The sequence below is a fragment of the Salvelinus namaycush genome, unplaced genomic scaffold (genome assembly GCF_016432855.1).
Source record: "Salvelinus namaycush isolate Seneca unplaced genomic scaffold, SaNama_1.0 Scaffold1414, whole genome shotgun sequence".
NCBI classification, from domain to species: domain Eukaryota; kingdom Metazoa; phylum Chordata; class Actinopteri; order Salmoniformes; family Salmonidae; genus Salvelinus; species Salvelinus namaycush.
In genome coordinates, this window is record NW_024058136.1 from 15,265 (window position 1) to 27,120 (window position 11,856).

The 11,856-nt window shown below is 49.0% G+C and overlaps 1 protein-coding gene across 1 annotated transcript; it reads left to right on the forward strand.

Annotated features, from left to right (window-relative positions):
* Nucleotides 1–911: 911 nt before the first annotated feature.
* Nucleotides 912–9,494, forward strand: LOC120036665 (ryanodine receptor 2-like; the record flags this gene model as incomplete). The annotated part of the gene is made up of 5 exons (XM_038983051.1): nucleotides 912–986; nucleotides 1,503–1,581; nucleotides 3,406–3,518; nucleotides 6,671–6,770; nucleotides 9,385–9,494. Coding segments are annotated over 5 exons (477 nt in total), but the record flags the coding sequence as incomplete, so codon positions are not given.
* Nucleotides 9,495–11,856: the final 2,362 nt, after the last annotated feature.

The following is an 11,856-nucleotide window of genomic DNA, read 5'->3' on the forward strand; positions in this document are numbered from 1 at the left end:
CAAACTTGATGATGGTGTTGGAGTCGTGCGTGGCCACGCAGTCGTGGGTGAACAGGAAGTACAGGAGGGGACTAAGCACGCACCCCTGAGGGACCCCTGTGTTGAGAGTCAGCGTAGCGGATGTGTTGTTGCCTACCCTTACCACATGGTGGCAGCCCGTCAGGAAGTCCAGGATCCAGTGGAAGAGGGAGGTGTTTCAGTCCCAGAATCCTTAGCTTAGTGATGTGCTTGGAGGGCACTATATTGTGTTAAACGCTGAGCTGTAGTGTGGAGAGCAATAGATATTGCGCCATCTGTGGATCTGTTTTGGCGGTATGCGTGTTGGAGTGGGTCCAGGGTGTCTGGGATGATGGTGTTGATGTGAGACATGCCTTTTCAAAGCACTTCATAGCTACAGTCATATAGACAGGTTACCTTGGCATACCTGGGCACAGGGACTATGGTGGTCTGCTTGAAACATGATGGTATTACAGACTGGGTCAGGGAGAGGTTGAACATGTCAGTGAAGACACTTGCCAGCTGGTCAGCACATGCTCTGAGTATGCGTCCTGGTAATCTGTCTGGTTCTGCAGCCTTGTGAATATCAACCTGTTTAAAGGTCTTACTCACATCGGCTATGGAGTGCATGATCACACAGTCGTACAGAACAGCTGGTGCTCTTACGCATGGTTCAGTGTTGCTTGCCTTGAAGCAAGCATAGACGGCATTTAGCTCATCTAGTAGGCTCGTCTCACTGGGCAACTCTCGGCTGGGTTTCCCTTTGTAATTCCTGATAGTTTGCAAGCTCTGACGAGTGTCAGAGCTGGTGTAGTATGATTCGATCTTAGTCCTGTATAGTAACAGTATTGTACGTGTTACTGGTTAAACTAGTTCCTGAATGTTTCTCTTGTCTCTCTGTCTCTGTCCTGTAGACGGCCCAGGGAGGGGGCCACCGCACCTTACTGTACGGACACGCTGTTCTGCTACGACACTCCTACAGCGGCATGGTGAGTCCCTCTGCAGTGTGTCTGGAGACCCAAATACAGGAAATAACATGTACTTGAATCAGTGTCACAATCCTCCATTCCAGGTTTGTGCTCTGTGATGTCAGTCAGTTGTGGTTGTCATCATCTTTGTTGTGGTTGTCATCATCTTTGTTGTGGTTGTCATCATCTTTGTTGTGGTTGTCATCATCTTTGTTGTGGTTGTCATCATCTTTTTTGTGGTTGTCATCATCTTTTTTGTGGTTGTCATCATCTTTGTTGTGGCTGTCATCATCTTTTTTGTGGTTGTCATCATCTTTGTTGTGGTTGTCATCATCTTTTTTGTGGTTGTCATCATCTTTTTTGTGGTTGTCATCATCTTTGTTGTGGTTGTCATCATCTTTGTTGTATTCTTGTCTGTATTTTCTAGTGATACACGAGTTGCTGAGCCAGTCAGACAAGGCAATACGAGACTGGTTTCTACCAAGTTGTGTCAGGTTGTGTTGAAGAATAATTGGCTTCTTTTGTTTCTCTGTCTAGTACCTCTGTTGCCTAGGTACCTCCCGATCGTCAACCGACAAACTGGCGTTTGATGTTGGACTGCAGGAAGACACAACAGGTAGGTCTCTTTCCCTTCCTGGTGTAGCGTCTAACCTTGCATCCAGTCCACCCAACAGTCATAGTGTAGCTAGTACAGTCAGATGAGACAACAGCTATAGTATAGCTAGTACAGTCAGATGAGACAACAGCTATAGTGTAGCTAGTACAGTCAGATGAGACAACAGTCATAGTGTAGCTAGTACAGTCAGATGAGACAACAGCCATAGTATAGCTAGTACAGTCAGATGAGACAACAGTCATAGTGTAGCTAGTACAGTCAGATGAGACAACAGTCATAGTGTAGCTAGTACAGTCAGATGAGACAACAGCCATAGTATAGCTAGTACAGTCAGATGAGACAACAGCTATAGTGTAGCTAGTACAGTCAGATGAGACAACAGTCATAGTGTAGCTAGTACAGTCAGGTGAGACAACAGCCATAGTATAGCTAGTACAGTCAGATGAGACAACATCCATATTATAGCTAGTACAGTCAGATGAGACTATAGTCATAGTATAGCTAGTACAGTCAGATGAGACAACAGTCATAGTATAGCTAGTACAGTCAGATGAGACAACAGCCATAGTATAGCTAGTACAGTCAGATGAAACAACAGTCATAGTATAGCTAGTACAGTCAGATGAGACAACAGCCATAGTATAACTAGTACAGTCAGATGAGACAACAGTCATAGTATAGCTAGTACAGTCAGATGAGACAACAGCCATAGTATAGCTAGTACAGTCAGATGAGACAACAGCTATAGTATAGCTAGTACAGTCAGATGAGACAACAGTCATATTATAGCTAGTACAGTCAGATGAGACAACAGCCATAGTATAGCTAGTACAGTCAGATGAGACAACAGTCATAGTGTAGCTAGTACAGTCAGATGAGCCAACAACCATAGTATACTGTAGATAGTACAGTCAGATGAGACAACAGCCATAGTATAGCTAGTACAGTCAGATGAGACAACAGTCATAGTATAGCTAGTACAGTCAGATGAGACAACAGTCATAGTATAGCTAGTACAGTCAGATGAGACAACAGTCATAGTATAGCTAGTACAGTCAGATGAGACAACAGTCATAGTGTAGCTGGTACAGTCAGATGAGACAACAGTCATAGTATAGCTAGTACAGTCAGATGAGACAACAGCCATAGTATAACTAGTACAGTCAGATGAGACAACAGCTATAGTATAGCTAGTACAGTCAGATGAGACAACAGCCATAGTATAGCTAGTACAGTCAGATGAGACAACAGTCATAGTATAGCTAGTACAGTCAGATGAGACAACAGCTATAGTATAGCTAGTACAGTCAGATGAGACAACAGTCATAGTATAGCTAGTACAGTCAGATGAGACAACAGTCATAGTGTAGCTAGTACAGTCAGATGAGACAACAGCCATAGTATAGCTAGTACAGTCAGATGAGACAACAGCCATAGTGTAGCTGGTACAGTCAGATGAGACAACAGTCATAGTGTAGCTAGTACAGTCAGATGAGACAACAGCCATAGTATAGCTAGTACAGTCAGATGAGACAACAGTCATAGTGTAGCTAGTACAGTCAGATGAGACAACAGCTATAGTATAGCTAGTACAGTCAGATGAGACAACAGTCATAGTATAGCTATTACAATCAGAGGTCAGAGGTCAGAGAAGGTTACTGTCATGTAACCATAGTCTCAGCCATATCCTCCTGTCTTATCTCTAACAGGAGAATCATGTTGGTGGGCCATCCACCCTGCCTCCAAGCAGAGGTCAGAGGTCAGAGAAGGTTACTGTCATGTCACCATAGTCTCAGCCATATCCTCCTGTCTTATCTCTAACAGGAGAAGCCTGTTGGTGGACCATTCACCCTGCCTCCAAGCAGAGGTCAGAGGGAGAGAAAGTCCGAGTCGGGGATGACCTCATCCTAGTTAGCGTGTCATCAGAACGATACCTGGTGAGTCTCTGATACCCTTTTCACACTTTCATACTGACACCAACCAAACGGTGTTGCCTTGGAGATTTCATTTTTGTTTTGTACTTTTAGCAACTATGGCAGATCATGCTAGCTCAGTTCACCTTGGTTTGTCTCAGTTCAATCCGGCTAGTGTGAAAAGCCCTTGACTTGGTTTCCAGTTCAGTGAACCAATAATCAGAGGTAACATGGATCAGGTGTGACCTTTATTGAATATTGAATATTTGTCATCTGGATTAGATTAGAATTAGATTCTCCTTGTCAGTTCCATTTGGAACCAGAACTCAACAACCCCAAAACAGGAGCAAAAATCAACTGTCTGGTACACAGGTCCACTCCAACAGTACATTTCTCTAAATGTAATACACAGGTCCACTCCAACAGTACATTTCTCTAAATGTAATACACAGGTCCACTCCAACAGTACATTTCTCTAAATGTAATACACAGGTCCACTCCAACAGTACATTTCTCTAAATGTAATACACAGGTCCACTCCAACAGTACATTTCTCTAAATGTAATACACAGGTCCACTCCAACAGTACATTTCTCTAAATGTAATACACAGGTCCACTCCAACAGTACATTTCTCTAAATGTAATACACAGGTCCACTCCACCCTAACCCTCCTGTCATACCACTCCACCCTAACCCTCCTGTCATACCACCCACCCTAACCCTCCTGTCATACCACCCACCCTAACCCTCCTGTCATACCACTCCACCTTAACCCTCCTGTCATACCACCCACCCTAACCCTCCTGTCATACCACTCCATCCTAACCCTCCTGTCATACCACTCCACCCTAACCCTCCTGTCATACCACCCACCCTAACCCTCCTGTCATACCACTCCATCCTAACCCTCCTGTCATACCACTCCACCCTAACCCTCCTGTCATACCACTCCACCCTAACGCTCCTATCAGACCACTCCACCCTAACCCTAACCCTCCTGTCATACCACCCATCCTAACCCTCCTGTCATACCGCTCCACCCTAACCCTCCTGTCATACCACTCCACCCTAACCCTCCTGTCATACCACTCCACCCTAACCCTCCTGTCATACCACTCCACCCTAACCCTCCTGTCATACCGCTCCACCCTAACCTTCCTGTCATACCACTCCACCCTAACCCTCCTGTCATACCGCTCCACCCTAACCCTCCTGTCATACCACTCCACCCTCCTGTCATACCGCTCCACCCCAACCCTCCTGTCATACCGCTCCACCCTAACCCTCCTGTCAGACCACTCCACCCTAACCCTCCTGTCATACCGCTCCACCCTAACCCTCCTGTCATACCGCTCCACCCTAACCCTCCTGTCATACCACTCCACCCTAACCCTCCTGTCATACCGCTCCACCCTAACCCTCCTGTCATACCACTCCACCCTAACCCTCCTGTCATACCACTCCACCCTAACCCTCCTGTCATACCGCTCCACCCTAACCCTCCTGTCAGACCACTCCACCCTAACCCTCCTGTCATACAACTCCAAACTAACCGTAACACTCCTGTCATACCACTCCACCCTAACCCTCCTGTCATACCACTCCACCCTAACCCTCCTGTCATACCGCTCCACCCTAACCCTCCTGTCATACCGCTCCACCCTAACCCTCCTGTCATACCGCTCCACCCTAACCCTCCTGTCATACAACTCCACCCTAACCCTCCTGTCATACCACTCCACCCTAACCTTCCTGTCATACCACTCCACCCTAACCCTCCTGTCATACCACTCCACCCTAACCCTCCTGTCATACCACTCCACCCTAACCCTCCTGTCATACCACTCCACCCTAACCCTCCTGTCATACCACTCCACCCTAACCCTCCTGTCATACCACTCCACCCTAACCCTCTTGTCATACCACTCCACCCTAACCCTCCTGTCATACCACTCCACCCTAACCCTCCTGTCATACCGCTCCACCCTAACCCTCCTGTCATACCGCTCCACCCTAACCCTCCTGTCATACCGCTCCACCCTACCCTCCTGTCATACCACTCCACCCTAACCCTCCTATCAGACCACTCCACCCTAACCCTCCTGTCATACCATTCCACCCTAACCTTCCTGTCATACCGCTCCACCCTAACCCTCCTGTCATACCGCTCCACCCTAACCCTCCTGTCATACCGCTCCACCCTAACCCTCCTGTCATACCACTCCATCCTAACCCTCCTGTCATACCACTCCACCCTAACCCTCCTGTCATACCACTCCACCCTAACCCTCCTGTCATACCGCTCCACCCTAATCCTCCTGTCATACCGCTCCACCCTAACCCTCCTGTCATACCGCTCCACCCTAACCCTCCTGTCATACCGCTCCACCCTAACCCTCCTGTCATACCACTCCACCCTAACCCTCCTGTCATACCACTCCACCCTAACCCTCCTGTCATACCACTCCACCCTAACCCTCCTGTCATACCACTCCACCCTAACCCTCCTGTCATACCGCTCCACCCTAACCCTCCTGTCATACCGCTCCACCCTAACCCTCCTGTCATACCGCTCCACCCTAACCCTCCTGTCATACCGCTCCACCCTAACCCTCCTGTCATACCACTCCACCCTAACCCTCCTGTCATACCACTCCACCCTAACCCTCCTGTCATACCACTCCATCCTAACCCTCCTGTCAGACCACTCCACCCTAACCCTCCTGTCATACCGCTCCACCCTAACCCTCCTGTCATACCGCTCCACCCTAACCCTCCTGTCATACCACTCCACCCTAACCCTCCTGTCATACCGCTCCACCCTAACCCTCCTGTCATACCGCTCCACCCTAACCCTCCTGTCATACCGCTCCACCCTAACCCTCCTGTCATACCGCTCCACCCTAACCCTCCTGTCATACCGCTCCACCCTAACCCTCCTGTCATACCGCTCCACCCTAACCCTCCTGTCATACCGCTCCACCCTAACCCTCCTGTCATACCGCTCCACCCTAACCCTCCTGTCATACCGCTCCACCCTAACCCTCCTGTCATACCGCTCCACCCTAACCCTCCTGTCATACCGCTCCACCCTAACCCTCCTGTCATACCGCTCCACCCTAACCCTCCTGTCATACCACTCAGCAGTCTTTTATTTCCTCCTTCTCCTTGCAGCATCTATCGTACGGTAGCGACAGCCTGCAGGTGGACGCAGCCTTCCAGCAGACCCTCTGGAGCGTGGCTACCGTCTGCTCCGGCAGTGAGGTGGCCCAAGGTGGGTCACAGACACACACACACACACACACACACACACACACACACTGGTCCAAGGTAGGTGTCTGTCTCTGCCCCAGATTGAGACTTCTCCAGGATTAGTGGAGGGATGCCTTGGACTGACACCGATAAAGAGCCTAAACAAACAGGATGGTACTTTAAAAGCTAATGGGGTCATATTAACAAACATGATGCTACTGTAAAAGCTAATGGGGTCATATAAACAAACATGATGCTACTGTAAAAGCTAATGGGGTCATATAAACAAACATGATGCTACTGTAAAAGCTAATGGGGTCATATAAACAAACATGATGCTACTGTAAAAGCTAATGGGGTCATATAAACAAACATGATGCTACTGTAAAAGCTAATGTGGATAATATAAACAAACATGATGCTACTGTAAAAGCTAATGGGGTCATATAAACAAACATGATGCTACTGTAAAAGCTAATGGGGTCATATAAACAAACATGATGCTACTGTAAAATCTAATGGGGTCATATAAACAAACATGATGCTACTGTAAAAGCTAATGGGGTCATAAACAAACATGATGCTACTGTAAAAGCTAATGGGGTCATATAAACAAACATGATGCTACTGTAAAAGCTAATGGGGTCATATAAAACAAACACGATGCTACTGTAAAAGCTAATGGGGTCATATAAACAAACATGATGCTACTGTAAAAGCTAATGGGGATCATATAAACAAACATGATGCTACTGTAAAAGCTAATGGGGTCATATAAACTAAGATTGTTTAACAAACAAGGGGACATTGTATCCAAAGCCCCTGAGAAAAGATGAACTGACAAGAGGCTTGACCTCCTCCCTCCAACTGGTGATTCATACAAGGGCTTTTAGCAGTGAACAACGATGTCACCACATCAAATCCAATGTATTTATAAAGCCCTTCTTACATCAGCTGATATCTCAAAGTGCTGTACAGAAACCCAGCCTAAAACCCCCAAACAGCAAGCAATGCAGGTGTAGAAGCACGGTGGCTAGGAAAAACTCCCTAGAAAGGCCAAAACCTAGGAAGAAACCTAGAGAGGAACCAGGCTATAAGAGGTGGCCAGTCCTCTTCTGGCTGTGCCGGGTGGAGATTATAACAGAACATGGAAATATGAAATGTGTTTTATTTAGTTATTTGACTGAACTTTTATTGTGTTTTATTTAGTTATTTGACTGAACTTTTATTGTGTTTTATTTAGTTAATTGACTGAACTTTTATTGTGTTTTATTTAGTTATTTGACTGAACTTTTATTGTGTTTTATTTAGTTATTTGACTGAACTTTTATTGTGTTTTATTTAGTTATTTGACTGAACTTTTATTGTGTTTTATTTAGTTATTTGACTGAACTTTTATTGTGTTTTATTTCGTTAATTGACTGGACTTTTATTTTGACAGGGTGTCATGTCGAGACCAAGGTCTCTTCTACAAATGAAAGATAAACACATAGAAACCAAACAAATTCATCACCGATCGCTGATGTCCCTGTATATTGGTGTTATCTAATGTCATGTCTGGTCCAGAGATGGGCTAACCTCTCCTCTTTCCCCCTGTCTGGTCCAGAGATGGGCTAACCTCTCCTCTTTCCCCCTGTCTGGTCCAGAGATGGGCTAACCTCTCCTCTTTCCCCCTGTCTGGTCCAGAGATGGGCTAACCTCTCCTCTTTCCCCCTGTCTGGTCCAGAGATGGGCTAACCTCTCCTCTTTCCCCCTGTCTGGTCCAGAGATGGGCTAACCTCTCCTCTTTCCCCCTGTCTGGTCCAGAGATGGGCTAACCTCTCCTCTTTCCCCCTGTCTGGTCCAGAGACGGGCTAACCTCTCCTCTTTCCCCCTGTCTGGTCCAGAGACGGGCTAACCTCTCCTCTTTCCCCCTGTCTGGTTTAGAGACAGGCTAACCTCTCCTCTTTCCCCCTGTCTGGTCCAGAGACGGACTAACCTCTCCTCTTTCCCCCTGTCTGGTCCAGAGACAGGCTAACCTCTCCTCTTTCCCCCTGTCTGGTCCAGAGACGGGCTAACCTCTCCTCTTTCCCTCTGTCTGGTCCAGAGACGGGCTAACCTCTCCTCTTTCCCCCTGTCTGGTTTAGAGACAGGCTAACCTCTCCTCTTTCCCCCTGTCTGGTCCAGAGACGGGCTAACCTCTCCTCTTTCCCCCTGTCTGGTCCAGAGACAGGCTAACCTCTCCTCTTTCTCCCTGTCTGGTCCAGAGACGGGCTAACCTCTCCTCTTTCTCCCTGTCTGGTCCAGAGACGGGCTAACCTCTCCTCTTTCCCCCTGTCTGGTCCAGAGACGGGCTAACCTCTCCTCTTTCCCCCTGTCTGGTCCAGAGACGGGCTAACCTCTCCTCTTTCCCCCTGTCTGGTCCAGAGACGGGCTAACCTCACCTCTTTCCCCCTGTCTGGTCCAGAGACGGGCTAACCTCTCCTCTTTCCCCCTGTCTGGTCCAGAGACAGGCTAACCTCTCCTCTTTCCCCCTGTCTGGTCCAGAGACGGGCTAACCTCTCCTCTTTCCCCCTGTCTGGTCCAGAGACAGGCTAACCTCTCCTCTCTCCCCCTGCAGGGTCCCTCTCTAATGCCTCTCCTCTTTCCCCCTGCAGGGTTCATGATTGGCGGGGACGTGCTGAGGCTGCTCCATGGTCACATGGATGAGTGTCTGACAGTGCCGTCGGGAGAACATGGGGATGAGCAGCGCAGGTACGTGTTCTGATTGGAGGATTTCCTTCATCTATGATGACAGACGCTAGGGGGAGGAGCAGCCCAGGTACGTGTTCTGATTGGAGGATTTCCTTCATCTATGATGACAGACGCTAGGGGGAGGAGCAGCCCAGGTACGTGTTCTGATTGGAGGATTTCCTTCATCTATGATGACAGACGCTAGGGGGAGGAGCAGCCCAGGTACGTGTCTGATTGGGGGATTCCCTTCATCTATGATGACAGACGCTAGGGGGAGGAGCAGCGCAGGTACGTGTTCTGATTGGAGGATTTCCTTCATCTATGATGACAGACGCTATGGGGAGGAGCAGCGCAGGTACGTGTTCTGATTGGAGGATTTCCTTCATCTATGATGACAGACGCTAGGGGGAGGAGCAGCGCAGGTACGTGTTCTGATTGGAGGATTTCCTTCATCTATGATGACAGATGCTAGGGGGAGGAGCAGCGCAGGTACGTGTTCTGATTGGAGGATTTCCTTCATCTATGATGACAGACGCTAGGGGGAGGAGCAGCGCAGGTACGTGTTCTGATTGGAGGATTTCCTTCATCTATGATGACAGACGCTAGTCCTGTAAATATCCTTTACCAAATCATTTATAATCCTCTGTGTATCTATAGACTGTTACCTGCTGTCCAACATATCTACAGTGTGGTCAGGAGTGTCAGTGTGGTCAGGAGTGTCAGTGTGGTCAGGACTGTCAGTGTGGTCAGGAGTGTCAGTGTGGTCAGGACTGTCAGTGTGGTCAGGAGTGTCAGTGTGGTCAGGACTGTGGTCAGGACTGTCAGTGTGGTCAGGACTGTCAGTGTGGTCAGGACTGTGGTCAGGACTGTCAGTGTGGTCAGGACTGTCAGTGTGGTCAGGACTGTCAGTGTGGTCAGGAGTGTCAGTGTGGTCAGGACTGTGGTCAGGACTGTCAGTGTGGTCAGGAGTGTCAGTGTGGTCAGGAGTGTCAGTGTGGTCAGGACTGTTAGTGTGGTCAGGACTGTCAGTGTGGTCAGGACTGTCAGTGTGGTCAGGCCTGTCAGTGTGGTCAGGACTGTGGTCAGGACTGTCAGTGTGGTCAGGACTGTCAGTGTGGTCAGGACTGTCAGTGTGGTCAGGACTGTGGTCAGGACTGTCAGTGTGGTCAGGACTGTCAGTGTGGTCAGGACTGTGGTCAGGACTGTCAGTGTGATCAGGACTGTCAGTGTGGTCAGGACTGTCAGTGTGGTCAGGACTGTTAGTGTGGTCAGGACTGTCAGTGTGGTCAGGAGTGTCAGTGTGGTCAGGACTGTCAGTGTGGTCAGGACTGTGGTCAGGACTGTCAGTGTGATCAGGAGTAGTGTGGTCAGGATTAGTGTGGTCAGGACTGTCAGTGTGGTCAGGACTGTCAGTGTGGTCAGGACTGTCAGTGTGGTCAGGACTGTCAGTGTGGTCAGGACTGTCAGTGTGGTCAGGACTGTCAGTGTGGTCAGGAGTGTCAGTGTGGTCAGGACTGTCAGTGTGGTCAGGACTGTCAGTGTGGTCAGGACTGTGGTCAGGACTGTCAGTGTGATCAGGAGTGTCAGTGTGGTCAGGACTGTCAGTGTGGTCAGGACTGTTAGTGTGGTCAGGACTGTCAGTGTGGTCAGGACTGTCAGTGTGGTCAGGACTGTCAGTGTGGTCAAGGCTGTGGTCAGGACTGTCAGTGTGGTCAGGACTGTCAGTGTGGTCAGGACTGTCAGTGTGGTCAAGGCTGTCAGTGTGGTCAGGACTGTCAGTGTGATCAGGACTGTCAGTGTGGTCAGGGCTGTCAGTGTGGTCAGGACTGTCAGTGTGGTCAGGACTGTCAGTGTGGTCAAGGCTGTCAGTGTGGTCAAGGCTGTCAGTGTGGTCAGGACTGTCATTGTGGTCAGGACTGTCAGTGTGGTCAGGACTGTCAGTGTGGTCAAGGCTGTCAGTGTGGTCAGGACTGTCAGTGTGGTCAAGGCTGTCAGTGTGGTCAGGACTGTCAGTGTGGTCAGGACTGTCAGTGTGGTCAGGAATGTCAGTGTGGTCAAGTGAATGTCAGTGTGGTCAGGGCTGTCAGTGTGTTCAGGGCTGTCAGTGTGGTCAAGGCTGTCAGTGTAGTCAGGGATGTCAGTGTGGTCAGGACTGTGGTCAGGACTGTCAGTGTGGTCAGGACTGTCAGTGTGGTCAGGACTGTGAGGACAGTCAGGACTGTCAGTGTAGTCAGGGCTGTCAGTGTGGTCAGGGCTGTCAGTGTGGTCAGGACTGTCAATGTGGTCAGGGCTGTCAGTGTGGTCAAGGCTGTCAGTGTGGTCAGGAATGTCAGTGTGGTCAGGAATGTCAGTGTGGTCAGGGCTGTCAGTGTGGTCAGGGCTGTCAGTGTGTTCAG